General features: G+C 62.5%; 2 protein-coding genes across 2 annotated transcripts; both read left to right on the top strand.

The window, feature by feature from the left end:
- The first annotated feature begins 133 nt into the window (after positions 1-133).
- On the top strand, positions 134-23,814 carry KIAA1671 (KIAA1671 ortholog). Its single transcript, XM_087942497.1, is given in 14 exon segments — positions 134-204; positions 7,266-7,947; positions 7,949-8,797; positions 9,341-9,434; positions 10,342-12,637; positions 12,640-12,953; positions 13,142-13,270; positions 20,263-20,381; positions 20,871-21,102; positions 21,187-21,376; positions 21,571-21,681; positions 21,821-21,963; positions 22,133-22,219; positions 22,413-23,814. Coding segments are annotated over 13 exon segments (5,250 nt in total). The 5' UTR covers positions 134-204; positions 7,266-7,303; the 3' UTR covers positions 22,455-23,814.
- A 1,023-nt stretch (positions 23,815-24,837) lies between these two features.
- CRYBB2 (crystallin beta B2) lies at positions 24,838-27,072 on the top strand. Its single transcript, XM_026685515.2, has 6 exons — positions 24,838-24,943; positions 25,484-25,550; positions 25,768-25,886; positions 26,073-26,205; positions 26,499-26,641; positions 26,777-27,072. Exons 2-6 carry the CDS (start codon positions 25,503-25,505, stop codon positions 26,943-26,945), a joined length of 612 nt encoding a protein of 203 aa, XP_026541300.1. The 5' UTR covers positions 24,838-24,943; positions 25,484-25,502; the 3' UTR covers positions 26,946-27,072.
- Positions 27,073-27,284: the final 212 nt, after the last annotated feature.

Here is a 27,284-nt window from a genome sequence, read left to right as displayed (position 1 = left end):
ACCCGCGAGACGTAGCCCTGCCCTTTCGGGACGTGGAGTCGCCATGGCGACGGAGGTGCTTCCCTCGCGCCAGGCTTTGGGCCGACGAGCAGGTTAGGCTGCGCGGGCCCCGCCCTCCCGAGCGGCTGAGGCCACGCCTCCTCGCCGCGATCTCGGCTGCACCGCAGAGCGGAGGGCGCGCGGGGAGGCTGCCGCCCGACCCAGGTGAGGACTGCGGGGTGTGGGGGCGGAGGGTCGCGGTGTGTGGGGGAGGGGAGCGAGGTGTGCCTGTTATCCCCGCCTCAGGACCCCTCCCCACCTGTGCCCCTCCAGCCCCGCCCCCCGGGACGAACCGAGGCCCTGCGGGGTCTCCCCCGAGCCTGGCAGGTGCTGGCTGGGGAGCATGGGCGTTGTTGTCCCCTCAGTCGGGGCCCTGCGTTCCCCGCCGCCCCCGGACCCTCCTCCCCCGGCTTCCTTGCCCAGGCAGGCAGGCGTCTCTCTCCGCACTGTCCCCGCCGGACTCCCCCTTTCCTCCGGGGCCTCCGAAAGGCCCCCGCGCAGGAGTCGCGGCTCCGGGGTCCTTTCCGGGTGAGGACCGACGCAGCGGATCCCCCAGGTGGGTCCAAAGGAAGCCGACTGGCCGCAGGTAGCGCTTTGTTCTGGGAAGGCAGGTGACTCCCCTTGGTCCTTCCGGGGTTTCCTGCCCCGTTGGCCAGATGGGACCCCGCTGGGCTTCTTGAGACCTTCTTGGGCCTGGGGGGCGGCTGTGTCCCGGACCTTATTTCTGTCCAGTCTGGTGCAGCAAGAGAAGGCTTGGCTGGGGGCTGAAGGGCCCAAAGGTTGCTGGCCTTTGATTTGCCTTTGGGTTCCCCGCGTGGCTTCTCTCCTGTTCGCTTGCCGCCTTCAGTTTACCACACTGGCAAACGGGGGAACCCCGTCCCTGGTGCCATCAGTGGAGCGGAGTCATTTATTCTGAAAGGAGGGCACTCTCTCAGCGTTGGCTTGTATTTTCAGCATTCAAAGTCGGATTAGCTAAAGTCCTCGGCAGATGGGAGGACTCGGGGTAGCCAGGCTGTGTTACATCCCAGTCTAAGTCTTTCAGACGTAATTTTCCACTGCTGTGTCTTGGAGTATGAAAATTGGCTGTAGAGGTTCTCGGTGGCTTCTCCCCTCGGCCTTTCAATACGATAATTAAAGTGGAAATGCCATTCCGGGATTGCAGCCTATGACTGTTGGATGGGTCATAAATCTGCCCCCCCCAGTGGCAATTATAAGAAGGTCTCATGGCAAGAAAAAAAAACAAATAACCTGATCCAGAGAGTCTTTCTGCTCCAAGGAATTGTGCTGAGGTTGGAAATGCGTGCCCAGGAGTTCTTCTCACGTGATGTGTGCAAACTGAGAGGTGTGCCCACATAATAATAGTCATTGAATAGAGTTTCCTTAAGTAGCTTTAAACAATGCGTGTTTACAAAGGCGATGATGAAAATGCCTTTCTTTGGAAGCTGGCCAGAGGAACCAAGCTTGGCCACCTTCCTAAAGTTGTCAGGGTTGATTCTTCAGGATTGTGGAGGATTGGGGGGGCCTCATTCTATAGAATTGGGGCCCCCAATAGAGACGCGCTGCTTCCACGCTCTCCTTTGGCATCCCAGGAAAAAAATGAATAGTCAGGTGGTCTAGAAGGTAGACCCCAAGTTGAGGTATTAACAGGAGGTTTATTAGATAGAAAAAGAGCAATATTACCGAAATCCCACTGAGCAGCAGGTGGTTGAAAACAGGCTCCAAAACCCCTATGCGGTAAGGCTAACGTGGAAAAAAAGTTCATTTGTCTTGGGTTGTGTTTTTTTCCCCTGTAATTCTTGTGAGTATATTTTTGTAGTGTGTTTCAGGAAGAGAACTGGCATTCTTCTCAGTTAGGACAGGAAATAGAGCAGCTAATCGGAAAAAATCTGCTATGCTTGTTTCTGTTGGGTTTTTCTGGCAAATGATGAATGCTTCTCTTGAAAGAATGTGTGAACAACTGAAATACCTCAGCATATGGTTATCCGGGGATATATCGATCCAAGTGTTTGCGTTTAGATTTTCGAAGGCTGGTTGGCTTGCTCCGATGGAAGACACCTGACACACGATCCCACATCCTGGGATGCAGGAAGAGCAAAGCTCCCCGGGCCTCTTCTTCGGGTGGCAAGTCCTCCAGCCATGCCCATCACCTAATTGCTTTAAATTTCACCCTCGGTCTTCCTGCCCAGCACCATGAGCCCGGACGGTGCTACATAAGTGGTAACTTACTCATCGGAGCAGGAGTTAATTCACCCATTAAGCCATGTGGACAGAGCTCGAAAGGAATGCAGAGGCCAGTCCAACCAGTTCAACCAGTGAGTGAGTTCAGAGTCATCCAGGCAGAGACCGTCTCCTCAGCGGTGAGCTCTGTGCATCTCCTCGGACGGTGGTTGAGGCTGTTCTGAGACAAATACGGGGTTGATTTGGGCTTAGAAATTGGCCAGCCAGCCTTGTGGATCCTGGAGCACCGGGGCAGCCATGGGCAGCACCGTGTTTGGCAAAAGTGAATTGGTAATGCTGGAGATTAAAGTTTGCTAGGAGGGTGGCTGTTCTGTCCTGAGGAACCTTTAAGGCGGAGAGAAGAAGGGGAAGAGGCCGGGGAGAACAAAGCCCCGTGTGTTGACCCAAGCAGCTTCTTCTGCTCTGCTGGAAGGGGAGAGTTAAGCTGTGTGGCTAAGCAGGTTGTGCCTCCTTCACCTAATGTGCATCAGTGAAGACAAACACTGCAGTCCTTAAACGGGAAATGGCCGTTCCTGTCCTGTTCCTGATGTTCATGGAAACGGAATCTGACAAGAAGAGTTGCAAAGTGCAGCCTCGGGCGAGACCTGGAGAGTGTAGCTGGGGGGACTCGGCTGCTCTTTCCTCCTGAGCTTTGGGGCTTCAAAGGCGGCTCCCCTGCGTCCTCCTGAACCCGTCTTTTCATGGAAATGCCAAGCCCAGAATAGTGGCAGGGCCAGGGTGTGTGTGTGTGTGTGTGTGTGTGTGTAAGTTCCACCTAAGTTGCTGATGAAAGCCAGTCTTGGTAGCTGGGGGAGAGAGGCAGGCGTTCTCAACACTGATTTATCACCTTATTAATATAAGTTAATAGGTGTGGCAAAGCAGTGCTGCTTTTAAGGAAATGGTTCCTTGTTCTGCTGACAGCTGCGAGAGATCAGGTTTCTCGATTTGGGGACTGGAATCGGGAGAGAAGTGGAGCAGAAGGCGAGACCCATGGAGCTGGTTCCATAGTTCATCTTGGCGGGCGGGGGGCTGCTGTGGGCGTTGGCATATGACGGCTGGTGCCAGCTTCCGAAGGCCCAGAGGAGAACCAGCTCTGGGCAGAATCTCGGGCCAAAGGTCGGCACAGCATGCCAGGCGAGGTGCGGTGGAACAGGTCTGGGCAGGCCGCTGCCGGTCCTTTGCGGGGGGGGGGGCACTGCTTACCGCCTCAGTTGCAGCATGTCCTGTGGGCACGGTTGCTAATGAGGAGGACGCAGCCCCGGCCCAGGGTCTGTATTGGCGGTAGGAGAGGCAGGCCCTGCGCTGGAGTACCTGGCCCAGAAAGTGGGCGGGTGGGTGGCTGCCTTCAGGTAAGGCTGAGGTGCCGCTCGGAGGGAGTGGTCTGTCCTTAGTCTGGCCCTGGGCCAAGGTTCCCTCGGGCGTATCCCTGGGGGCCGGGGGCCGCTTGTGCAGAAGGGCTGTTTCTCCTGCACAGATACCTTTGGAGAGTGCCAGGCAACCGCAGGAAGAAGCGAACCTGGTGCCCCTGGGAATAATCAAGGCTTCGTGTTTGGGGTGAAATAAATCGGAACCGGTGACCATATATGGTGGATTTTGAGGGCAGTAAAAGGATTGTTGCTCCTTTAGCACCACTGATAACTGGCTAGGGGTGGGGGGAGGGCAAGGGAGGACCTGCCCTTGCTGGGAAGTGGCTGTGCCTGCCCCTGGGCCAGGCCGTTGGGCCGGGCAGGAGGTTGACGTGTTCGGCTTGAACGGCTTTGCTGAGTTGCAGCTCTCCTTGGTGGGCAACAGGCTGGGGAAGGTCAACAGGCGAGCCACTCGTTTTGCCCTGGGGAGAAAGCCCAGCTTTCCTGGGCTGTGGGAGGGGGGCCTCCCGGCATGTGAGGCTCTGCCGCTCGGTCGCAGCCACCCGCAGCCACCCGCCCGGTTCTCCCATGTGCCGGGTGCCAGGAATTGTGGGCTGTCTGCAAGAGCTCTTTGTTTGGCTACCCAGAGGTGCCGCCCCTCCTGTGCCAGCTTGCCTTCCCCTCCCTGCCCGTGGCTCCGCGTTGGAACAAGCAGCCTGGGAACCGGCTGGTGCTGAGAGCCTCTGGGGCAGCCTGCTTGACAGACCCGGCGCCCCTCCTCTGCCCCGACTTCCTGGGCTCTGCTGGTCGCCAGCTGCGTTCTCCAGAGAGCGCAACGCACGAGGGAAGCGGGGCCATCGCTCCGTTGCTTTAGAGGGCTCCGAACCAGAAATTCGAGAGGGGATTCCCTCGCAAAGCGCAACGTAGCCTGGCCTTGTCTTCTCGGGCTGCCTGCCTGCCTGCCTGCCTGCCTGGGCGAGCGGCAGACGTTACCTTTGCGTTTCATGGCTGGTTGGTACGGACAAAGAGGGCCAGTTTTGCCCCAGGGGATCTCTGAGATGGGTGGGGGGGGAAGCAGAGGCTGTGCCAGGGATGCCTCTGCCTGGAGGCCAGCTTTGCAGGGGGCGGGGTTCGGCCCTGAAAGGAGGGAGACCCAGCGGCTGCTCTCTGGCTCCAGGGCCTTGGCGCAGGGGCCTCTCCGGGCGAAGAAGGCGAGCCCACCACTTGGCCACCCTTCTGCTGTGCTGCTTCGTCACAGCGCTTCTCCCCGCTCCGTTTGGTGTTTGTCCCCAGAGATTCCCTTTGGGGCTGGCTCTCGGAATGGCTGCCGCGGCTTGAGAATCCCAGGTGGCTCTGAGACTCCTGCAAGGAAGGAGCTGCTGGAGCCTGGTGGCTGGGCCTGGCCTTCAGCAGATCCCTGCAGGGAGACCCCCTGGGCTCCTTCTGGGGAAGGGGCTCTTAGCCCCCAGAGCTTAGAAGAGGGGCTCCTGGGGAAGACCGTTCGGCCGCCTTGGGCCTGGGCAAAGAGCCCTGGTGCTCGGGTGGCCTTTGTGTCTGCTCCTGCTCAGCGCCTTGGGCCGCGGCCCTTGTGCCCTTCCAGAGAGGGTTTTGTTTCCAGCCAGCTGTGGGCCAGGGTCTGCATGAGGAAGGCTGGGGCGGGGGGGAGGAGAGGGCCACCCTTGGCTGCTGCCAGAGGAAGCGGCCCTGCAGGCTGAGAGGGCCAGGGGGCTCTCAGCTGGACGGTGAGGCACCAGCTTTCAACTCTGCTTGAAGAGATCTCGAAGGGAAGCCGGAGGGCTTGGGATCTGGGGATTTGGAGGCCACCCAGGGCAGACGCCAGGCATTCGCTCCCGGTGGAACCCAGGGAAGCGAGGGAGGCGCCTTTGGCTGGAGGGGAGCCCTGTGGCAGGATGGGTCAGCAGCCTGCGCACCTGGCCACCCAGAGGCCTTGCTGGACTGCCTGCAAGGCAGAATGGGGAAGTCAGCCTTGCTGTGGACCACGGGCTTGCTTCCCGCTGTCCCAGGGCTGGCCTGCAGGTTGGCTCTCTCAACTCACCCCGATACCCCTCTGACCGTGTGAGCAGGGCGGAGGCGGTGAAAGTGGAGGCGGCTGCAGGGCTTGATGGCTTTGGCCCCGGCTGCACGAGGGCAGAGAACCACCGCCGTTGCCACATTGACTCGGCCCGGGCAGCCTCCCACCCCATTTTTCTACCCTCCGGACTCTTCTCTGCTGGAGGGAAAAGGCAGGCCCGGGTCTCTCTGGGCTGCCCCGGAGAGGAGGGTGTCGAGCAGGGTCCATGGCAGCCCCTTCTCCCCACCCTATTTCATGCTGGGGTCCGGGAAGTTCCGCTTTGTCTGCTTGGGAGCGGATGGCCGTTGGTTTGCCCTGCTGCTGCTGTGGGGCGATTAAAGTCTGCCGGTTACTGTAGAGCCCCTTAATTGCTGTGCTGTAATTTCAGGGTGAGGCCACATGACAGAGCCTAATGACAGAGACGGGTCTGCACAAACCACGGCTGCCTTTTGGGGAAGGCCGGAAAGGCGGCTTGTTTCCTGCCTCAGCCAGCAGACAATCTCCGGGCAGGGCCTTCCTGTTCCCGGGAGGCGAGGAGCAGCCTTCCGCCTCTGCTGACCTAGCCAGAGGGGTCTTTTGCAGGGACCTCTGCAAGGGGCACCGAGCCCCCTTTCCAAGCAGAGGAGGCACCCGGGATCTGGGCTTAGGGGCGTCTCAAAGGGGTTGTGGTGAAAAAGAAATGCTGGCGTCCGGTTCCTGCTGTGGGAATTGGCTGGGAAGTTGCTTGGATGAAATACCTGACCGCGTTTCCCTCCCCCCCACCAAGACCTGGCCTTGGGGATCCCTCCTGGGAAAAGGTAGCTGCTGCCCTCAAATCCCCCCCCCTCCAGGAGCTGTTTGCATCCCCCAAATCAGCTGCTTCCTTTGGGATGAAATGCTCGGCATGCAAATGTGAAGTTGGGTGCCGAGGGTTTCTTTTCTTTAACCCAAAAGCCAATTAAATTCCCGGATCGCCTGTCCTTTTCCTAAGGAGGCGAGAGGGAGTGGAGCAGAGGGGAGGCCTACAGCTGTCCCCAAGGGGAACCCCGGGACTCAGAGGGGGCAAGGCAGGGGGCAGCTTGGGGTCCAGGTTATCAGTCCTGGGATAGGAGGCAAGGACTGTCTTCCTCAGCCACTGAACGCCTTCTCCCCCCCTCCCCCCTTTTCATTCACAGGACCGGCCTTGGCTGAATCCCCGAGGGTCTGTTTCTCTCCGGCCGTTTTGGTGGCTCCCTTGAGAAGGTCTGCTTCAGAATGATCCCCCCCGGATCCCTTCCCAAGTGGGATCCTTGTGAAACGGGCCAGGACACTCAGGTGGTGTGAAAGGGCTTCTGGGGAATGGAACCGGATCGGTGTTGGGAGGCTAACGGCGTACAATGCATCTGTGGGAGAGCTGTGGCAGAGTGTGCGCGCTTGCACGCCTGTGTCCGTGTGCCGGGGCTCCAAGGGAGAAGAATGGGGCACCACTGGGGGGCAGCAGAGATCCAGGCCTCCTTGGTGGGCCTGGAAGCAGCTGCTATGGTTATGGGGAACATTTCCGGGGGAATAGGGAGCTAGGATAGACGGCCCCTCAGCCTCCCATTGACGCCCACTGCTTTCTCCCTTTCTCGTAGGGGGCTCCTCCTCGCGGGACCCTCGCCATCCCGATTCCATGAGGCCCTTAAAGAGAGCGATGGCCACACAAGTTGAACTCGGCTCTGCCCTGACCTCGCTGGCCGGCATAAGTGAACCAAGGACCGAGGCCGCCTTCCGGCACTCCTTTATCAGCTCGCTGTCTGACGCCAGCCGGAAGCCTGGGGAGGGCCCCCGAGCTCTGGCCCCACTCACCCCGGAGGGCAGGGGGCATCCAGTGGGCCCTGCCACCATGCCCTCCACCGTGCCCAGGCCCCCGTGGGCCCCCAAGCCCTTCTCCCGGGAGACGTCTTCCGACACGTTTGCTACGGTGAAACCGCCTGTCCCGGCACTCAAGTCCAGCAGTGCTACGCCAAAGCCTCCCGCCACCTTGGCCCAGACCTTTGAAGACGCTGCCAAGGGGCTGCCTGGAAACGTCCCTCCGCTGCTGGATCAGAAACCGATGGAGAGCGAGAGCCCCGTGGAGCCGGTTGCCCACCTGCCCTTCTACGCGAGTGCTCAGGCCAACACCCTCATCCTCTTTGAAAGCAGGCGGCCTGCGAAGGGGAGGGCCGAAGAGGGAGGGTCCAAGGCCCAGGAGGGGCAGCTGCTGCGCTCCCATTCAGAGAAGTGGCCCCCAAGGCAGCCCTCGCTCTCCACGGACCCCAGGCCAGTCTCCTGGGCCCTCACTGGAAGGAGGCCTTGCGGGGGGGCCCAAGGGTTCGGCCGGCAGCCTTGAGCCACAGCAGAGTCCAACTCCGGCCACTGAGACCCACTCCCAGGCAGGAGGGGGACCCGCCGCCTCGGCTGGCTTTCGGGAATCCTGGCAGGAACCAACGCAACCAGCTCCTCCCCAGGCAGCTTCTGGCCCAGGGAGCCCAAAGCCGAGGCCGCTCCCCCTGGACCTCACGAGCAGGTTTGAAGCCTGGCAGAAGCAGCCCTGCCCCCCGGCTGAGAGCAAGGAGAAGAGCTTTCCAGCCGCCGGCCACAGGGCTCCGGAGGCCACAGGGGCGAGGAGCGCAGCTGCCAGCCTAAGTGGGGCTGTCCCATCTGGGCCCAGGGCGAAAAGTGCCGGCAGCCAGCTGGCTGAGTCTCCTCCCCAAAGCTCTTTGCCCTCTGTTGGGGGAGCAGCTTCCCCAGGCCAGACTGTCCCGGAGGACGTGGGGCAAAAGTGCGCACAGGAGGAGGGAAGCCAGGGGAAGTCCAGCATGGGGCAGCCCAGGGCCGGCCAAGGCCAGCCTCTGCGGGAGATGGGGGAGGTCACTGCCCAGGAGGCCGGCTTCAGGAAGGCCGACCTGCCAGACGCCTCGGACGGCTGCCCTAAAAAGGCCGCCCCACTCCTGGACCCTTCAGCAAAGCCCCGGGCTGCCCCCGAGAGCCAGTCCCTCCGCCGCAGCCCCGGAAAGGAGATCCAGACCCTGAACATCCAGCAGAGGATTCAAGTGCTGACGGCAGAGAACGCGGCTTTCAAGGCAGGAGGCCTGCGCTGCCACTCCTTCCGCTCCCGGCCTCTTTCCGCAGATTTGACGAAGATGTAAGGGAGGGGAAGCAGCGCCTTGAAGCTGGGGCCTCCCGGATGGGCTGGAGTTCACTCCCACAATCCCCTGCAGGGGATTCTGGGAGTGGAAGTCCAGCCTATCCGGACGGGATCCAGCTGGGAAGGATACCTCAGCATTCCAGGGAAGCATCCTTGGGCCTCTGAAGCTAATCAGGGCCCTGGGGGTGGAGGGAGGAATGAGGTTCACCTTTAACTCTGAACTGCCAGCACTAGAGGTCCAGTAAGGTGGAAGCTTACGGGTAATTTTACCAGCTCCGCCTGGATCGGAATGATGGAAGAACGTTCCAGGGGTCTTGGACAAGCTTGGATGTAGGATGGAAGCCCGGGATGCCCTGTTGGCGTGCGGGCAGACCGATTCTGGGGCAGGGGGAGGAAACCCTTGGGGGAGTCCAGCGCTAAGATTTTATCAGCGTGGGACAGTGACAGCTGTCAGCCTTTCAGCTGCAAAGGTTGGAGGGAATTGCACATTGTGTCTTCAGTTTTTTCCCCTCCTTCATGACGTGGAATCTTTGCCAACAGGTTTTCTGGCCCCGTGACTGCAGGGGAGCTGAAGCCCAAGAGGCCGCCTGAATGGTCCAGGAAGCCTGCTGGTGACATGCAAGAGGCTCTGGAGGTGAGGGGGGGAACCCAAACTCCATTTTCCCCCTCGGAGGGAAACCTACATTAGATGCGGCCTGAATGACCCTGTGCGAAATGGGCCCTCTAAGCCCGGCAGGATCCCTTTTTTGGGTGGCCCAGAAAATCGACGGGTAATAAGTTGTGGGGGTTTGTCCTTTTCCCAGTAAATTAGGTCACGGTCCGACTGTTCTGCTGGTTTTCCCAAGTTTAAAGTTCCTCTCCCATAATCCCTCAGCCAGCATGTGGATTATGGGAATTGGTGTGTCCCAAGATTGAAGAAAGGCTCACGCCTTTCCTCAGCTCCTTCGAAGCCGCCTGAGGGCCGCCCGACCTTCGTGTTCCTCCCAGCCCTTTCTGGAAGGTTCCTTCCTCCTCCTCCTCGTGATTCATTGATCTGTCAAAGGCTTCTGCTGGTTAGCTGGCTCTGCTCCACACAAGTGAAAGTGGAGGTGTGCATGGAGGTGTGCGCGCAAGAGGTTGTGGTAGTTTTGCTTGTACGGGCAGTTTAATAAAGATTTGCCACGATACCTACATTTTTGCAAAGCTCTCAGGTATGTTTGCTGTGAAGTTTCTGCGGCCTTTGCACAAAGCTTGGTGAGGTGCGCCATTCCTTTCACGAACCTGAAATTTAAAGAGATTGTTTAAATTAGGGGCCAAATGCCCATCCACGTTACTGGATGGATGGTGGAGTATAACCTTCTTTGTATTGTTTCCTGCACTAAAAAAATTAATATACCGCTATGAACTATTTAAAGAAAAAGAGCGAGGTGTTATAACCTCGTGTTCCTGAACGCTTTCAGCTCTGACTGCAAAAAAAGAAGAAAAAAAAGACTTGATCTGGCAGGTGCCAGTTAGGTGTCCCAAACGCCTTCCTAATCCCTGCGTATTTCTGCTTGTTTCAGGAGGAGACGCTGCCTGTGGGCAGAGCAGATGTTGGAGAAGCCGGCCTGGCTGGCAGTCCCTGGAAGCCCCCGCTGCTGGCAAGAACACCCTCCATGGAGGGCCCCCCCAAGAGAGAGGGCAGCTTTGCCCAAAGCAGGCCAAAGGTCTCTCTGCCAGCGGAAGAGCCCGTCTTGGTCTTCAGCCCCAAAGCGAGAACGGCGTCCACGTCGTCCAGTGAAGATGCCTGCCTCAAGACGGTCAGAGCCACCATGTTTGAACATCACGTGGAGAGACACAGTGTGGTGGCCAGCCAGCTTGGCGCCGGACCGGCCTTGCTGTCCCTGAGGGCGACCTTCGGAGGCTCCCCCTCCCAGGGCCAGGAATTTCGGAAGGAGAGAATGCTGGGAGACGGCCAGGCGACCAAAGCCTCCAACCGGGAGGCCGGAGGGCCCGAAGATCCCAGGCCTTCCGCTGAGGACGAAGATCCCTCGAGGGAGGAGGATTCCCTGCTGACGCAAAGGATCGAGCCCAGGTACGAGATCCTGCAGACCGTGGGGGAGACGGTGCAGAGCGAGGCGGTGGCAGCCGTCTCCGGAGGGAAGGCCGTCACTCTCCGCCGCCAGAGACCCTTGAAGGAGAATCGGAGCAAGAGCGAAGGTTGGAGTGGGGCTTCTGGCCTGGGAACCGGCCCCTTGAAGGACCTCCCGGCCTCCGGGAGACAGGCTGGGTTGCACAGCGAAGGAACCGGGCCAGAGAGAAGTCAGGCCGGGCAGCGGGCAGCCTCAGCGTCTTTCAGGGTGAAGGATGGCGGCCGCTTGGCCCCCTGGCTGGAAACCGGGAAGGAGAGGCGGCTCACTCCTGCTGATGTCCTGAGGGAGGGGGCCACAGGGCCCAAGGGCCACACCCTGCAGAGGACTGGAGCCGGGGCGCCCGAGGCCGATGGCTGGGAAGGCAGGGCTGGCGTGCTGGATCAGAGGGCCGGCCGGGGGCAAAGTGCCAGCTGCCCAGGACTCCTCTTCAGCCTGGACCTGAAGCCCCCTCAGGGGGCAGAGGATCCCAAAGGGCAGAAGCTGCGAGCAGCCTGGGAAACGTGGGAGGCCCCGGCGGAAGGAAAGGAGCCGCCAGAGCTCAGCCTGGAAGTGAGGTGGGCGAGCAGCGTCCGTGGTGCTTCGGGTGCCAAAGGTTCAGGCCGCTGGCGAAGGAAGACTCTGCCCCACGCTGGCTCTGTCTGGTTTGAGGGCCCGGGGAACCCCCAGGGTGCTGCCGGACTGGCCAGCAGAAGAGACGCCCTGCATCCGATGGGTGGCTCAGCGGCAAAGGGAAGCCCCCAGGCCCCCCGTGGACTGGAGCCCAGGCAGGCGGAGGTCACCTCTCCCAGCGGCCCCCAGAAGCCGCTCTCTCCTTCGGAGCCCAAGGCCACGTACTTTGCGGTCACCTGCCAGATCTCGGAGGAGATCGATAGCCGGCCTGGGAGAGCTGCGGCTGTGGCTCCTCCTTCCAGAAGTGCCCGTCCCTCCCCTTGCCAGCACACAGAGAGCTTTTCGGAGGGAGGGAGCTCTCCAGCCGGGCCTCTCCAGCCGGGCCTCTCCAAGGGGCGAAGCGGCGCTTCTCGGGATCCACCGACCGAGGCCAGAGACCAGGAGCTGCCGCAGAGACAGCCAGAGGCCTCGGCCGAAGGGCATCCGGCCAGAGCTGACCTGGCCCTCTCTCCTGGGGCCAGGCCTTCTTCCTACTTGGTGCCCCTCCAGCAGCCGAGCCAGCAGAAGAGCCCTGGCTCCCTCGGTCTCGGGGGAGAGCAGCGGGAGGCCCCCGATCACTACAGGTCGAGAGTGGTGGACATTGATGAGCTGATGGCAGAGTACGGGGGAGAGTCCCAGAAGCTTTGGGCCAGAGAGGAGGGCCGGAGGGAGAGCAGCTTCTTTCCTTGGGAGAAATGGACCCCCAGGACCCTTCCCTGCAGCTCGGACCAGAGAGGGGAGAAGGCCAGGGAGGAGCACGCCCTGGGCGGCCAAGGGGCGGGCACTGAGGGACGACGTGTGCGTGGCAGCGTGGATCCATGGGAGGCCAGGGAGGGAACCTGCAGCCCTCCCCAGTGGGGCAAGCCAGACACCGAGAAGCCAAAGCCACGGCCGGCCGAGCCCCCCGGGCCAAGGACGAAGAAGACAGCCTTTCCGGTTGGCAGGGAGCAAGGAGAGGGCACCGGGCAGGGCCCCCAGAGTGCCAAAGGGGCCAGTCCCGGCCCCCACCCTGCCCGTAGGGACCTGGGAGGCTGGTGGAAGGAGGCCGGTCTGAAGCAGTGGGCCGTCCTGGCCCCAGCCGGGGGTGGTGCCCCAGCAGTGACTTGCCGGCCGGCCAGCCTGGGTGGAAAGCTGAGCCCCAGGCCGGCGTCTGGGGGAAGGGCCCTCCCGCAGCGCAGCAGCCTGGGGCGGAGCGGAGCAGTGCCAGCGCATCCCCAGGGATGGGGGCCGTGCCGGACCTCAATCCTTGCTCCTCTGGAAAGAGCCACCCGAGCCCAGCGAGGCTCAGCTTCCCTTCGGGACCAAGGCTGGATCCAACCCACGCTTGTCAGAGGCTCTGCCTGAGCAAGGGAAGCCTGTCGCCCGGGGACTGCCTCTCCCACGCAGGGACACGGGTACGTGTGGGCCTGGGAGGCGGAAGGAGGGGGAAGCGGGGGCGTCTGGCTCCCTGGGGAGTTGAACTCCGCCTGCATGGAGACATCCAGGGAGGAGGACAAGAGGGGCTGGCAAGACTCGGAGCGCCTGAGGGGTTTTTTTTGGGGGAGGAGGGCTGCTTCTCCACTGATGGGTCTCCTCCCAACAGGACCTCGGAGAAGGAGGCCTCCCAGTGGACCCTGACAATGCCGCAGCCATCAAGCACTCTCCGTTCCTCCTTGCCCAGCGACGGAGTGACAGTTTCTATAACGAGTGGAGGACCGATCGCTGGCCAGGGGTGAGTGCCGCAGCCTCTGCCCTGGGCACCCAGTCGCCCGCTCGGGAAGCCCCCGGGTGCCGTGGGTCAGCAGTTGGTTCCCCAAGGATTGGGCCCTGGTTGGTCTCTGCCTTGGCGTGGGAGGACTCGGCGCAAGAGCTGGAGGGAACTGGCCTTTGGCCCCTCGGGCTGGAGGGCTCCTGGTGGGGCTCGGTCCGTCCCCCAGCGGAAGTGCCTCCAAGTGGGAGTCCAATTGGGGGCTTGTGGGGGAGGCCTGATGTCCTCCAAGGCCTCGTCATGGCGAAGGGATTGTGGTTTGTGTCCCCGTTGCCTTCATTTTTGTGGTGGTTGTTACAGTGCTGCTCCCGCCTGGTGGCTCTGCTCGCCTGGGGCTTATCGTGGTTTGTGGCTTAGCATTTGGGTTGAACCCGGTTGGTCGTGGGCTATTGAAGAAACCATGTTTCCTCATAGAGGAACTTGGCTTGAGCCTGTCTCCCGGGGTGGGGGTGGGGGTGTTTGCTTCCGTCGGCCTGGGGGTTTTGCTTGGGTTCTCCTCTGGAGGAGGCCAGGGGCCCCTGGGCTGGAGGTGAGGCCTGGCCTCTGTGTGGGCTGGCAGACTGTCCCCTCCTGAGAGGCTGGGAGCAGGAGCGGCCTTGGCCCGCCCTCCAGCATGTTGACTCTGGCCTTTCTGGAGCTGCCGGGTTGCCCAGGTGCCAGGGCTGCTTGGGCTGGGAGCCGGTCCGGGCTCTTCTCCCCGGAGGTGGGATTTTAAGTCTGCCTGGAACTGGCCTGGTGGGGCCCGGAGCAGACCTAGCACGGGGGGCACCCTCAGCTGGAGTCCCCAGGCAGGCCATGCCGTGGGCCAGATCCCTCTTCCTCCTGGGGGAGGATGCCACATTGAGGTCAGCTATATAAACCTGGCATCTTCCCTCCTGGCGAATCACCCCCTGCCTGGGCCTGCTTCCAAACACAAGCGGGGGGCAACCCCTGGCACTCCCTGCTGTGTCAAAGAGTGCTCCCCCTGCTGGCCACCCCCCCCCCCCAGCAGGAAGTGGTGTGGCCTGGGAGGGGTCGCTTGATTGGCATCTCCTTGCCCCCTGCAAGGGGTCCTGCCTAAGGCAGCGCTTAAGGGGAGCTCTCCTTGAGCCACACAGGGCTTAGAACCAGGGAGGGTCCGAGGGGGCGGCTTTCACGGGCTTTGCAAGGTGAGGAAGGGGCCGGTTTCTCCTTTTCGCCCGACTGCGTCCATGCCTCCTGGGGCACAAGAGGGCCTTTGGGGTTCCGGCTGGCCATTGCTGGACAAAAGAGAGCTTCAACTCCCATTTTCCCCAGCCAGCTCGGTCAGGGTAAAGGACTATGGGGTGCTGTGGTTAAAAACTCGGTGGCCTTCGCAGAGGTTGGCCTTTGGGGCGATTCTGCTGATTGTTAAATAGGGGAAAGGAAGAAGCTTCTGCCCTCAGATTTCAGATCAATGAAGCTGCGAGTTATTTTTAACCATCGCTGCAGCCTCTCCTCAGGCCAGGGGCATAAACAGGAAACTGCGGAGGAGGGCAGGAGGAGGGGGGCCGCGGCAGCAGCGTCTGACTCCTGTTGACGGAGGGAGGGGGGCTTCCAAACACCTGTGCCCCCTCTCCGCCTGCTATTTTTAGAGGGCTCAGTCAAGGCCACCAATGAAGCCATCTGCCCCAGGGCCTCGGCCACCATACTTGGAGGAGGCAGGTCGCTTGGAAAGGGAAGCGCCCTGGAGGGAGTGGGGGGCAAGGGAGCACCCAGGGCGCTTCCCTTGGCCTTGGTCCAGATGCCCGTTGGCCCCGGGCTGCCTGTGGCAGAGAGGTCGCCCCTTCCGAGCAGCCAAGGCCTGCTGGTCCGACTGGAGGGGGCCTGGCAGCTGGGCCCGCGGGGGACATCGAGACCCCCGGAGTTTAGCAACCGGGTTGGGGTGGCACCGGGAGGAGGAGCCCTCCTTGGCAGCGGGCAGGCTCGGGATACGGCTGCGCCTCTCGAGGGAAGCGGGGACGGGGGCCAGCGGCTGGCAGGAGAGGGTTAATGCGGGGTGGGCGCGTGACGTGGCGGCGGCGGCATCGGGCCGATGGATGCGTCCGAGTCGCGGGGCGGATGCTGCTGCTCCTCCGGTGGTTGCCATGGCGACTTCGCCCGCACTCCCGCGGGTCCCACCCGGCGGCCTGGTCCTGCCTTCCCGCTGTCGCTTCCTCCCGGCAGAGCGGCGGCGGCGGCGGCGGGGGATCGGCCGGCCGGCGGGGGCGTTGCGTGGGGCGGGCCGGCGGCGGAGCCTTCTGCCCCCTCCTGCAAGCGCGGCCTTTCCAGCCGGCTCATCGCGAGCGAGCGGTGCGCGCCGCCTCCCCGCGCTCTCCTGGCTGGGCGACCGGCGAGGAGAGGGGCTCGGAGGCGCCTCGGCAGATGGGGGCCGGGGGAGCTGCGCCCGCGTCCTGGCCCGGACCGGAGCTCCCCGCGCGGGATCCGGGGCGCGCGGCGGCTGCTCCTCCTGCGCTGTGCAGCGCCCGCCCGCCCGCCGAAGGGGCTCCCGGGCGGCGGCGGCGGCTGAGCGAGGGGCTCGCTAGGCCACCCCGCCCCGCCCGCCCCTCCCTCCGGCCCGGCCATGGACTCTCGCTGGGGGACAAGGTGGCGGGGGCGCAGAGCCACGTGACCCGCTGGGTGGGCTCGGTGCGCCGCTCGCTGCACGAGGCGCTGAACCTGGTGACGGCGGCGGTGGCCCCCGAGCGGGCGGCGGGCGAGGGGCCGGGCCGGGCCCCTTCAAGCGCACGGCCTCCTTCAGGCAGCTGGCCTCGCGGGGCCGGGAGTCCTTCCGCCAGTTCTCGGTGCGCAGCCAGCGCCGGCTCTCCTCGCTCAGGAAGAGGCCCGCCGGCGGCCCGGAGCAGCCCTCGCCCACGCCGGAGCTCGTAAGGACGGGCTGGGGCTGGGGAAAGGAGGGAGACCCTCCCGCTGCCGCTGCAGGCTTCCTCCCGCCCCGAAAGGGAGCGAAAGGCGCCTTGGTCCGAAGAAGCTATGGGGGGGGGAGGATGGCCGCAGAGTCCTTTCGCAACTGCTGAGCGGGGCCAGGAGGAGCCCCGCCCCACGCGGCCGGCCCGGCTACCTTCCCCAAAGGGGGGCGAGTGAAGGGCCGGGGCCCGTCTCCCCCAAGCCTAAGAGGGTTCCAGAAGGGGCCGAAGGTTGGCAGCCTCTCTCGCAGGGTCCAGCTGGCGTGAGGCCGAAGGGGCACTCAAGGTGGGGCAGGTCCGGGGTTGAGGGTCTCCTGCTCCTTGCAGGGCAGAGAAGCCCCGTTGGTGTGGGGTGCCAAGCCCCCTCCCCCCGGACTGGGGAAATCCCAGCCCACCGGGAGCCGAAGAAGCAGCTTCGCCCAGAGGCCTCCTTTCAGGCTGGCCTGAGGCTTCTCCTCCTCTTGGGGGCTTTTCCTCTTTGATGTTGTCCTAGCGGGAAAAGTGGGCGGGGGGCTTGGGTGGGTTTGCTTCCTGCATGGTTTATCTTTGACCCACCACTCATTCCAGGAACTGGCCTGCTGGTCTGGCCTCCATTTCCCAGAAATGGGCAAAAGTCTGCCATAAGAAGAGGCGTTGCAGCCCCCCCCCCCCACAAAAAAAGAGGCCTTGGCTGAGCTGTAGGAGTGTGTGCGGCCCTAGGATTCTTAGCAATGACTGTGCTAGCTGGGGAATTCTGGGAGTTGAAGTCCACACAGCTTCAAGGGGTTGAGAGTGGGAGGCACTCCTCTGAGATTCCAAGAACCATTGTGGCGAACCGGGATGGCGTCTGGCTCTGGCACCAGCTCCTGAGCCTTGTTTGGATTCTCTTCCACAAATCTTTGCCCACAGGGGACTTTAACCAGGAGGTATGGCTGGCACAAGATTTGCCAGAGAAGCCTTCAGGTGATCTTTAAGGCAAAGTTCTCAGAGAGGTTGCTGTGCCAGCCCTCTGGAACGGCTGGGCGCTGTCCGTTGGCCGATACCGCGTCTCAGCACGTGGGAACTTTGGCGCTGGCTGCGTGGTTGGTGGATAGACCAGAGACCTGAGAACTGCCTCCCACTAGGAACCAGGCGGCTCCTTGGGCAAGAGGCTTGGGCAGGGGGGATTTGAGCCCTGGACCACCGGACAGCGTGTCTTTTTCCCGCCACTGTATGCCTAGCAGAAGCCAGTAATCTGAAGCCCTTCTCCAGAAAACGGTTGTAGACGGTGCCTGGTGACAAACCGAGTTTCCCCACCGATCTCAGATTGAAGTCCTTGGCACAGCCGCTCCCTCCCCGCTCCCTCCCCGTGCCCCTCCTGGGCTCCTGCCCCAGGGCTTGAGCGGCTGTGGGCACAGCCACGCGCCCCTCCTTTCCTCTGACCCTTTGGCCTATTCAGCAGCCGTTCAGCAGCTTTCTTTCCAGAGGGCTGTGCCACCCTGCCTTGGCATTAGGAGATGCAGGTGCCTTGGGAGGTGGGCATGTTGATTCCCAGGATGCTCTTGTGCCAAGCAGGCTTGTGTGGCAGAAGGAAACGGCCCTTCTGCTGGCCCTGAGCAGGACTGGCGCCTCCATGGCAGCCCTGGTGGGTGCCGTGCAGAGGGGGCGGGGTGTGTGTGGGGAAGGGGAACGGGCTCCCGCTTCCTGTGCCCAGGGATTCAATACAGCCACTTGCCTGGCTGCTCCCCTGGTCGGGTGGCTGCCTTCTCCGGCCAGAGGTTGGGTTTCTCTTCCGGTGTCCAGAGCTGCAGCTGCTCTGCTTCCCTGCCTCCTGGCTGGAAGGCTGGCGCTGCTTTGGAGCCCTGCCTCCATGGCTTAGAGAGAGTTCTGGGAGGTTTGGGGCTCTTCCCAGCAGAGTGAGGGTCTCTCTCCCAAGGGGAAGCCCTGGACCTGGAGAGGTGGGTCAGGGCCGTTTCTGCTTGTCCTGTAGAAGGTGCCTGGCTGCCTCCTGGAGTGGCTCCTGCTTCCTCCCCCCGAATCGCTGGAAACGCTGCAGATGCCTGGCTGAGTTGTTCTGGCTCTGGTTAAAAATACCCTGGAACGTTTCAACGTCTTTGCCGGGGGGAGGCGAGAGATAGAAAATCTGCTGGCGTCTCATTGAAGAAGCTGCTGGGAAGCCCCCTGGGGGCTCCACAATCGCCTTTATCCCTTTGGGTCCTTTTGTGATCCCCCCCCCCAGCCCTTGGCCACCTCTGGCTGAAGCCTTGGCCCCTTGCTCCTCGCTGCTTCTAGGAAGGAGTGTCCCCCCACATCCTGGAAAGAGCTGTGAGCACTGGGGGCAGGGGGAGCCTGTCATCGGTGAGGTCAGCCACTTCTAGGAACTGCCGCTTATCTGTGGCTGCAGCCGCCTCTTGCTCTGACGCTGCACACGGGCTCCCTTCTCCCGGAGTGTGTTTGTGTGTCTGTGTGTGTGGGGTGGGCTTGCTGGGTGTGCAAAGCAGACTCGCCCCGTTGTGGGCCTTGGAAGGAAACGCTTTGGAAGTGGGGGGCCTTGCCTGGGGGTGTATTGCGCCCTGGCCACTCCTGCTTTTCGCCAGCTGAACAGAAAGCAGCCCCAAAGGATGGGATGAGAAAAGGGCCAAGGAGCTGCGACCAGCGTCATCTTTGCTGGGCTCAGGAGTCGGGAACCGTGCGCCTCCCCTTCAGGAACCCCGCCCCCCGGGCTTCCTCCCCCCGAGCGAGCGGGTGTTGAACTGTGGAGCTCTGCAAAGGGCGCCCCCCGGAGACAGGGAGCAGGTTGTATTCGGCTCCTCTTTCAAAGCCTCTCTGCCTTGTCGGTCATCCCTGGCTCCAGCCTGGCAAGCAGGGCAGGTTGGTCCTTTCCTCTGGGTGACCCTCCGGCTGAGGGCAACTCGCCCTGCCCTTTTGCGGGGAGGATTCCTCCATCTCTCTGGTGGGCGGAGGGATGTAGCGCCCCCCCTTTCCTTGGCTGGCTCAGGAGGGGGTGCCTGCTGCGTCCGGGTGTGTGTGTGTGTGCAGCACAGAGCTCCCCCCCAGCCACGGGGGCTGCAGCCTGGACAGGCAATGGGTATCTGGGTGAGTAGTGGGCACCCTGAGGTGGCTGTGGGAGGTAGAGCTGGCCCTGACAGCAGCACCTGGGAAGCCTCAGAGAGATTCCCCAGAGGCTTTTCCGGGGGGGGGCATTCGGGGGGGGGGAGCAGCTGAAGTTTGCTTGACACAGATCCTTTTCTGGATTTCTCTGTTGTATTCCCATTTTGGTCATTCCACTTTTGTTGTCTTCCAGGCAAACTCTAGAGTGCCTGTGTCCGTTTTTTCTCATCGTCTTCTGAAGGCTTGTTCATTGAAATCTGTATCTTTTCTGAGATATCAGTTATTGATATTTTGGTCCATGTTTAAAAAACCTCTTGTAGGAAAAAGTTGCAGCTGGCTTGCTATTTCCCCTCTTTTCCATCTGGCCTTTTAGTTCCCTCTAGTGTCCATTTGCAACCTTCCTCAGGCCTCCATTCCTGGCAGGGGTCCAGTTCCACTTCAGTCGGAAGTGGAACTATATATTGTTTTTCAAGTCTTATAGCAACAATAACCAGTGTTTCAAATCTTGTTGGTCTCCCAGTCCGTTTAAAGCTTTCTTAAATCAAGACCCTTTTCTGTTTTTGCCAGTTATATATTATTTAAAATTCTTAAGTCCCTCTTTAAAACCTCTTCAATCCAAAAAAGGTACAAATCTTGAGGTGTCAAATTAAACTCACTGTTTCGAAGTTCTCTAGTATCCATAAAGCGGTGAAATGGAACATTTACGAACGTGATTAGAAAAGTTTTTTTTCTGGCTTCCTGTCGTTAGGAAAGGCTCTGCGGCTGCGAAGAGCAGAGATGTCGGCTCCCCACTGTAAAATCCCCGGAAACTCTGCTTCCAGGGGGAGGTTACAACATTTGGCCTGTTGGGCCCTTGGCTGTGGAAATTGGGGGGGGGGGAGGGAAAGGGCGGAGGTGCTGCCCCCCAGCCCGTTCCTCCTGGCACCCAGATCCCAGGTCTCTCTCCGGCAGAGGGTGATGCCAGCTCTCCCTTCCCATCTTCCCCAGGACCACTTGAAGCAGTGCTTCGGCCGGCCGTCAGCAGAGGCCAGGGACACCGACGTCCTCGTGCAGGAGGCCGACGGCAGGTATGGCACCTGGGGCGACCAGCATCAGAGCGGAGACAGGTGAGGGCCAGGGAAGGGGAGTCTCTTTGCTGTTGCTGGACAGGCCGAAGCTGCGGCTGCCACGGGCACATTCGCACCCCCATTTCCTGCAAGAAGGGCAGGGGAGCTACGAGGACCCCTCCCTGGCCCTGGGCAGCTCCCCCAGAGCCAGCACTGGCTTCCTAGCGGATGGGAAGGGGGGGCTGATGGGGGCAGTGGGGGCCTCCAGCTGCTTTCTCCCTGCTCAGTCAGCTCCTTGCCCGGGACCCCGTTGGGGCGAGGCTCCCTCTGTGCTGCAGCTGGCCAGGCAGCTTTTGGGGGCCTGGGGGAGAGAAGTGGCCCATTCCAGCCTCTCCGGCAGACACTGGTGGCCTGTTTGCTGCTGCTGCTGCTTCCCCCTCCCCAGAGCAAGCCCCTCCCTTGCCTCAGGAGAGGGCGGGGCCCTTGCAATCATGGGAAAGGCTCCCAGCTGCCACTCAGGGGCCTAATCTCACCCGGTGCCTCTCCTAGCTTCACCCCGGAGTCTCCTTCCTCGGAGGGCAGCGTGGCCCCCGCACAGAAGCCGTCTCCTGGCCGCCCAGCCTCCTGGTACTCCTCCCAGAGGGGCCCGGCCACGGCCACTGACCGACCGGATTCACCCAGGGAGCAGAGGAGCCACAGCCTGGACGGTTCCAGCCCGGACGCCAGTCCAGCCAAGCCTCCCCCCACCGAGAAGGGCAGCCCAGACTTCTCCTTCCTGGAGGTGGGTTGCCGGGCAGGTGCCCCTGGCTCTTTTGGGTGGGTGGGGGTCTGTGCTTGGGCTGCAAGCCGGTCTCTTCTCTTGCAGCCAACTGCCCGGCTGGACTCGAGGGTCCTGAAGAGCCGCGTCCTGCTGGGCAAAAGGCTGCAGCGGCATCGGGCCCCCATCTCCCACACCCTCAGGAGGAATGCCAGCGGAGATGCCCAGCCGGCCCCCTTCTCTGCAGTGAGGGGAGCAGCCAGCGGCTGGATGTTCAGGGACTCCACAGGTGGGACCGGTGAGAAGGCTGTTGCAGCCAGGAACGCCCCCCGCCAGCATCTCGGGGGCTGTGGAAAAGGGGTGCAGAACTCCTGGCCCTGAAGGGCTGGGTGGCAGGAGCCACAGGCCCCCCAGTCCTGAAGCTTCTGGCGGGGGAGGGTTCAGTCTGTCTGGTGATAACTCTCCCCTCCCCTTCATGGTGAAGAAGAGAAGCCCCCAGGGCAGGAGAGGAAGAGGAGGAGGAGGAGCCCCTAACAGCAGAGAGGCTGTTCCCTGCCCAGCCGCGGCCGCCTCTCTTCCAGGCCTGGCCCCTCCGCCCTCAAGGTATATCAGGGAAGGCCCCCTCCCAGCAGAAACCCTGGAGGCCCCCGGAGGCTGGGTTCTGGACCCAGCTGGGGTCTCTGCCCTCCCCGGGGGCTGCTTCCCCGCTTCCTCCTGAGAGCGTCTGGGGCTTCCTCCACAGGCTCAACTCAGGAAAAGGCAGGAGTCGGAAGGGAGGAGGGAGGAAGCCCCCCCTGCGCCCCTCTGCAAGTCGCCCAAAGGTCCGCTTCCGGCCGGGGGCTCCGGGGGCCGGGTGCTGGCGGCCACCCCCGAGAAGGAAGGGAGGTGAGAGAGAAAATGGGTTGGGGGGATGTGGGGGCCACATGGCCCTGAAGGCCACGGGGTGTGTGTGTGCCAGGGTTGCCCCCTTATTTCAGCAAAGCCTCCCCATGCCCTCCCCCCACAGCAGGGGAAGCCCCTCCAGGGTGGCTGCTGAGGCTCTGCTGCCTTTCAGGCCGGAGGAACTGCCCCCCCCATGGCTGACGGAGCTGAAGTCCAGGAGGAAGCAGGGCCAGCCAGAGAGCCCCATCTGAGGTGCGGGGTGCGGGAGGGGCAGTGTGGGCTTAGTGGGAGGGGCAGGCCGGGGGGGGTGCCAGACAAAGGGGGGGCTGACCCTGGCCTGGGCAGCTCCCTTGCCTGCCTGCCTGGGTGGGGGAAGAGGCTGCAGGTGATCCAGGGGAGGCCCAGGCAGGTCAGATGGCCTGATTCCCCCCCCACTCCCCCCTCTTTTCCAGGTTGAAGCCATGACTGGCCAGAGGAGGAGCTGCCTTAACTGACCGCCCGCCCTTTCCCTGCCCTCCCGAGGCTCCCTCGCCTTGACCTGCGCTCAGTGCCTTCCTCTGGGGGCCCTGCTGGACTCCAGCCTCGGAGGGGGGCTGTGGGACGGCCCCGGCCCCACCACCCTGCATCTGGGGCTGCCCCGAACGCTCCGCCTTCCTCCTGGGGAGCTGAGGCCAGGACTGCGATCCGTGGGGAGGGAGGGGCTTCGGCCTTCCTCCTCCTCCTCCTCCTCTCCGCAGAAGAGAGAGACGGATCCCGCTTGCTGCCCTGCCCGGAAGGGAAAGGGACGCCGCTCGTTTCTTCAGGATCCGGTTCTGATCGTCTGGACACGTCCATGGATTTGCTGCTTGGCCAGGGGCCGCGTGGCTCAAGAATCAGAGGAAGAGGGTTTCTGGCACGAGCTGTTGAGTGAGAGAGGAAGCAGCAAAGCCCAGCCAACGTCTCCTCCTCCTCCTGGGGGTTTCTGTAAATCAGCCCCCCCAGGCGGCCTTTTCGTTGGACAGACGGGAGAAAAGCCAACTGGCTCAGGCCCTGAATCGTCTTTGTCGGCTGTCGATTTCCTTGTTGATATTTGGGGCAAGGAGTCCTGCGTTGGATTCCGGCCCTTCCAAGAGTCCGGCTCTCTCCCGCTTCTAAGCCTGGGGAGATCGGTCAGCAAACGAATGGGCCTCTGCGTGGCCGGGGGGGGGGGGCGGCATCCCTGGGAACAGGGCAGAGACCCTGGCAAGCCCTTTTCTGCTCCGTCCTGGTCGGCTGGAGAAACCCCAAGTTGGGCGGTTCTGTGAATGCATCCGCGAGGGGTGGTGCTCGACCTCTGAAGGCCCCAAGGGTGCCTGGCAGGCTGGCTGGCTGCTGAGTCAGCCCTGTGCCCAATCTTGGGGTCTGCATTCCTGCCTCCTGAGACCCCGCTGTGCTTACACGCTGCACACACACACACACACACCCCGATAAGTGCTTTTCTCAAAATGCTCTGGCTCCCCCAAGGGTTCAGCCAGAGACCTTGGGCCTGGGGTGGGACCGCCAGCTGCCTCTGTGCCTCCCCGGTGCCAGTCCTGGACCCCGGCTTCCTTTCCTTCCTTCCTTCCTTTCCCAGCTTGGCACAGGGAGGCCCATCTGCTCCGCCATGCCTCCAGCCCTCGGGCACCCTGTCCATTGTTTGGGGGAGATGGCCCCGACCCCTGTGCCACTTGGAGGCGGCCTCTCCTGGCAACGCCAGCAGGAAGTCCGGGCATCTGCAGCGTTTCTGAGGCTGGGAGAACTTGGCTGGCAGATCCCCTGGAAGCCGCACACGGAGGCTGTGCTCCTCCTGGCCACGTTCCGTCTCGACCATCTGATTAAAAAGCTTGCTCAGAGCAACTGGTGTGGCTGAGGTTTTCTTTCTTCTCTCCATGGGTGGAAGCAGCCCTCTTCCTTACTTCCCTGCAGGGGCATCCAGGTAGTTTGCCTGCTGCCTCCTTCCCAGGTCAAAGGGAGCAGCTGCCCTGCACTTCCACTCAACCCTGTCGGCCAGGCTCCCTTCTGCTTGTTGCCACAAGGGGGAGCCCTTGAGGCGTCCTGTCTCCCAAAGCCACTGGGTGCCTGCAAAGGAGACCCTGCCTCGGTCTCCCTCTGAGCCAGCGCTGGAAACGGGAGCCCCGCCGACCCCTCCCCAAATTCAGAAGGCCACCTGGGAGCCCTCTGCCCCCCCTCCCCCCATAGTAGCAGCTAAGCAGGCGGGGGCTGCACCCGGCCAGGCCCCGGGGGAGCTTCTGGGGTGCTTTCCTCCTCCGGCCTCCTTTGGGGAGAGGGACTTTCCAGGGGCAGGAAGTGCCCATGGGCTGCTCAGGAGCCTGGCAAGCATGGACAGTAGCAGGCTCTTCCGGAAGGCCCAGCACAGGGCCTGGGCAGCTGCATGGCAGGCCGCTTGCCCCCAACTCCCGTTGGACCGCTTGCCCCCAGGAGGAGAAGGCCTCTGTCCCTGGATTCCCCGCCTGCACCCGATGACGGATGTAATTCCTGGCTTCCCACAGAGAGAGGAGGCCTCTCCGGCCACCTCCAGCTACCTGGAGCCCTCCGTGCCATGGAGAAGCCCCCCTGCCCACCCGTCAACGGGCTGGTTGGGCGCGTTCCGTGCAGGGCGCGTTGCAGGGAGCAGCTCCGGCTGACACGGCCCTGGGGCCACTTGGGAGGGAGGAGGGCAGAGGGTTTCTGCAGCGCCAGGCCCTGGGGGGGCTGCACCTGCTGAGCTCAACAAAACCGGGCTCTCCTTGCCCACCGAGCTGAGCAAGCAAAGCGGGCAGCTCCAAACTGCAAGCTCATGAAATAGCTCCCGGGACAAAGGGAGGTTGGGGGGGAGCTGACTCTGTTTGCATTATACTTTAATCCAGCATTCTTGGTTTGGGTCACATGTTGATCAATACTGCTGGCCTGGGACTCTGCCGCCTGCTATAAATGGTGGGGCTCAGCCGCGGGTTTTCAGCAGCAGAAGCAAATTTTGGTGCAACCGGTAGGGTTCCTCCACTTGGCTTTTTCCTGGGCTTGACGGTGCCTTTTGCGTGGGGCTCTTTCCCAACCGGGTTGAATCCGAGAGAGGAAAACGGCAGATTGGCAGAGCAGAGGCAGAGGACGGTGGAAGCCCCCTCCCCAAATCAAGGAGAGACTCCGCAGTGGGCAAAGGGAGGAAGCTTGACCACTTTCTTGGCCAGATGGCCAAGGTCCCTGGGAGCGGTGAAGGCAGGATCCCTTTTCCGCTTCCAGGATTTTACCGGGATTGGAGAAAGAGGCTTCTCTCCTTTCTCCTTACTGCTAATTTCCCCCTCCTCCCTCTTATTGGCAAGCACCCCTTGGCGAGTCTTTCTCCATCCCATGCCAGTCCCGAGCTGGGCAATGGCCTGGCTTCTCCCCTGGGCTGGAGAGGTGCCAGGTGCCCTCCTGGGCATTCAAGCCTCCAAGAGGGGAAGAAGGGAGCGGTGGTGGCCCTTCCGGAGCATATCGGGTGGACGGGGTGGGGGCTGCGTGCTACCCCTGCTGTGACTTCTCTCCCCAGGGAGCAGCCCCCTGTCACCATGGCCTTGGACCATCAGACCTCGAAGCAGTTGCAAGCCTCTTCCAAGGTCAGTGGGCCCAGCCCTAGGCAGCCACGGGCAGGTGGGCGGCGGCCTGGCTGGACTGGCCGAGGGAGGAGGAAGGGGCCTTCTGACCGGCGGCTGCCTAGGCAGAAGCCACCTTGCTCTCCCCCTCCACTGGACGGGCCCCGAGGCAGAGGATTCCTTCCCCTCTTGGTCCCGGGCACCCCAAGGCTCTGGCGGACCCCTCTTCTCGCACTTCCAGATCGCCCTCTTCGAGCAGGAGAACTTCCAAGGGCGCTGCCAGGAGCTGAACAGCCCCTGCCCCAACTTGAAGGAGGCCGGGATAGAGAAAGTCAGCTCCATCATGGTGCATTCTGGCCCGTAAGTGCCGGGGGAGGGGGCTCGGGGGCAGGGAGGCCGTTGGCTGGGACAGGCTGGGGCACCCGTGGATCGTCTTTCCCACCCCTTGAGCCCCCCGAGTGCTTCAGAGGGAGAGCAGCTCTAGTGGGGCTCCTTGGGGGGGGGGGCTTCCAGCTGGGGCTCACCCTGGCCTCACTTTGCTCCCAGGTGGGTGGGATATGAGCAGGCCCACTTCAAAGGGGAGCAGTTCATCTTTGAGAAGGGGGAGTACCCCCGCTGGGACTCCTGGACCAGCAGCCGCAGGAGCGACACCATCTCCGCCTTGAGGCCCATCAAAGTGGTGAGTGACCAAAGGGGGGGGGGGTCCCGGAAGGGAGGGAGGGACCCTTGGCCAGGCCGCCCTGCGATGGGGTTCTGCCCTGGGGAGGGATGGTGATGGCGGCCAGGCAGAGCCACGAGAGGAGGGTGGCGGCGGCCACAGGGAAGATGCCCGGAGACCCCCCTGCCCTGCCCTCAGGCCGGACGGGCTGCGCTCGAGTGAGCCTGAACATCCAGTTTGGGCCTGGGGAGCTCAGCAGCACCCCCCGCCCCCACTCGGCTGGGGCCCTCCCCTCCTCCCCTGCCTCCCTGCAGGACAGCCAGGAGCACAAGATCGTCCTGTACGAGAATCCCAGCTTCAGCGGCAAGAAGATCGAAATTGTGGACGACGACGTGCCTAGCTTCCATGCCTATGGCTACCAGGAGAAGGTCTCCTCTGTGCGCGTGCAGAGCGGCACGTGAGTCTCGGGGACCCTTCCTTGGGGGGGGGGCAGAGGGGGGCTCCAAATTTGGGTCACTGATTCTGGGGGCATTCTTGTGCGAGTGGAGGATGGAGCTCCGTGCCCGCACCTGACCCGGCCCTTGTCCCGCAGGTGGGTGGGCTACCAGTACCCTGGCTACCGTGGGTACCAGTGCCTGTTTGAGAAGGGCGACTACAAGGACAACCTCGAGTTCGGAGCCCAGCAGCCTCACATCCAGTCGGTCCGGCGCATCCGGGACATGCAGTGGCACCAGCAGGGCGCCTTCTACCGCAGCAGCTAAGCCCCGGGAAGGCCCCGGAGTGCCCCCCCGCCTCCCAGTCTTCCGCCGCCGCTCGGCCAGCCCCCCCTCTCCGCTCATTGCCTCTGCTTCTGCTTTCAACCCTGAATAAAGCTTTTGTCATCTGAAACGCTCTTGCTCTTCCCGGTCCTCGGCTTCCGTTTCTCCTTCCCACCCTGGGGGTCCCCAGAAGCTCCTCCTGGCCCAGCAGCATCCCTCCAAGGTGCCTGCAAGGAGGAGCTGAGCCCAGGAGCCCTCCCGCTGGTGGGCCTTCAGGCAGGTCTGGTAGGCTGCCCTTGGCGTGGAGGGGCCAGCCGGCAGTCCTGAGTAACCATCGCTGCC

Source organism: Notechis scutatus, chromosome 13 (genome assembly GCF_049901735.1).
Source record: "Notechis scutatus isolate UNSWTSFEM ecotype Mainland chromosome 13, rNotScu1.2, whole genome shotgun sequence".
NCBI lineage: Eukaryota > Metazoa > Chordata > Lepidosauria > Squamata > Elapidae > Notechis > Notechis scutatus.
Note: the sequence above shows the minus strand (reverse complement) of the source record. Positions and strands in the feature narration are given on the sequence as shown.

What these genes read in the sequence shown, in the direction of transcription:
- CRYBB2 (XM_026685515.2), top strand. Translation starts at nt 25,503, where the DNA reads ATGGCCTTGGACCATCAGACCTCGAAGCAGTTGCAAGCCTCTTCCAAG. An exon ending in AGTTGCAAGCCTCTTCCAAG is followed by an intron (nt 25,551 to 25,767) that starts GTCAGTGGGCCC and finishes TCGCACTTCCAG; the next exon opens with ATCGCCCTCTTCGAGCAGGA. An exon ending in ATCATGGTGCATTCTGGCCC is followed by an intron (nt 25,887 to 26,072) that starts GTAAGTGCCGGG and finishes CTTTGCTCCCAG; the next exon opens with GTGGGTGGGATATGAGCAGG.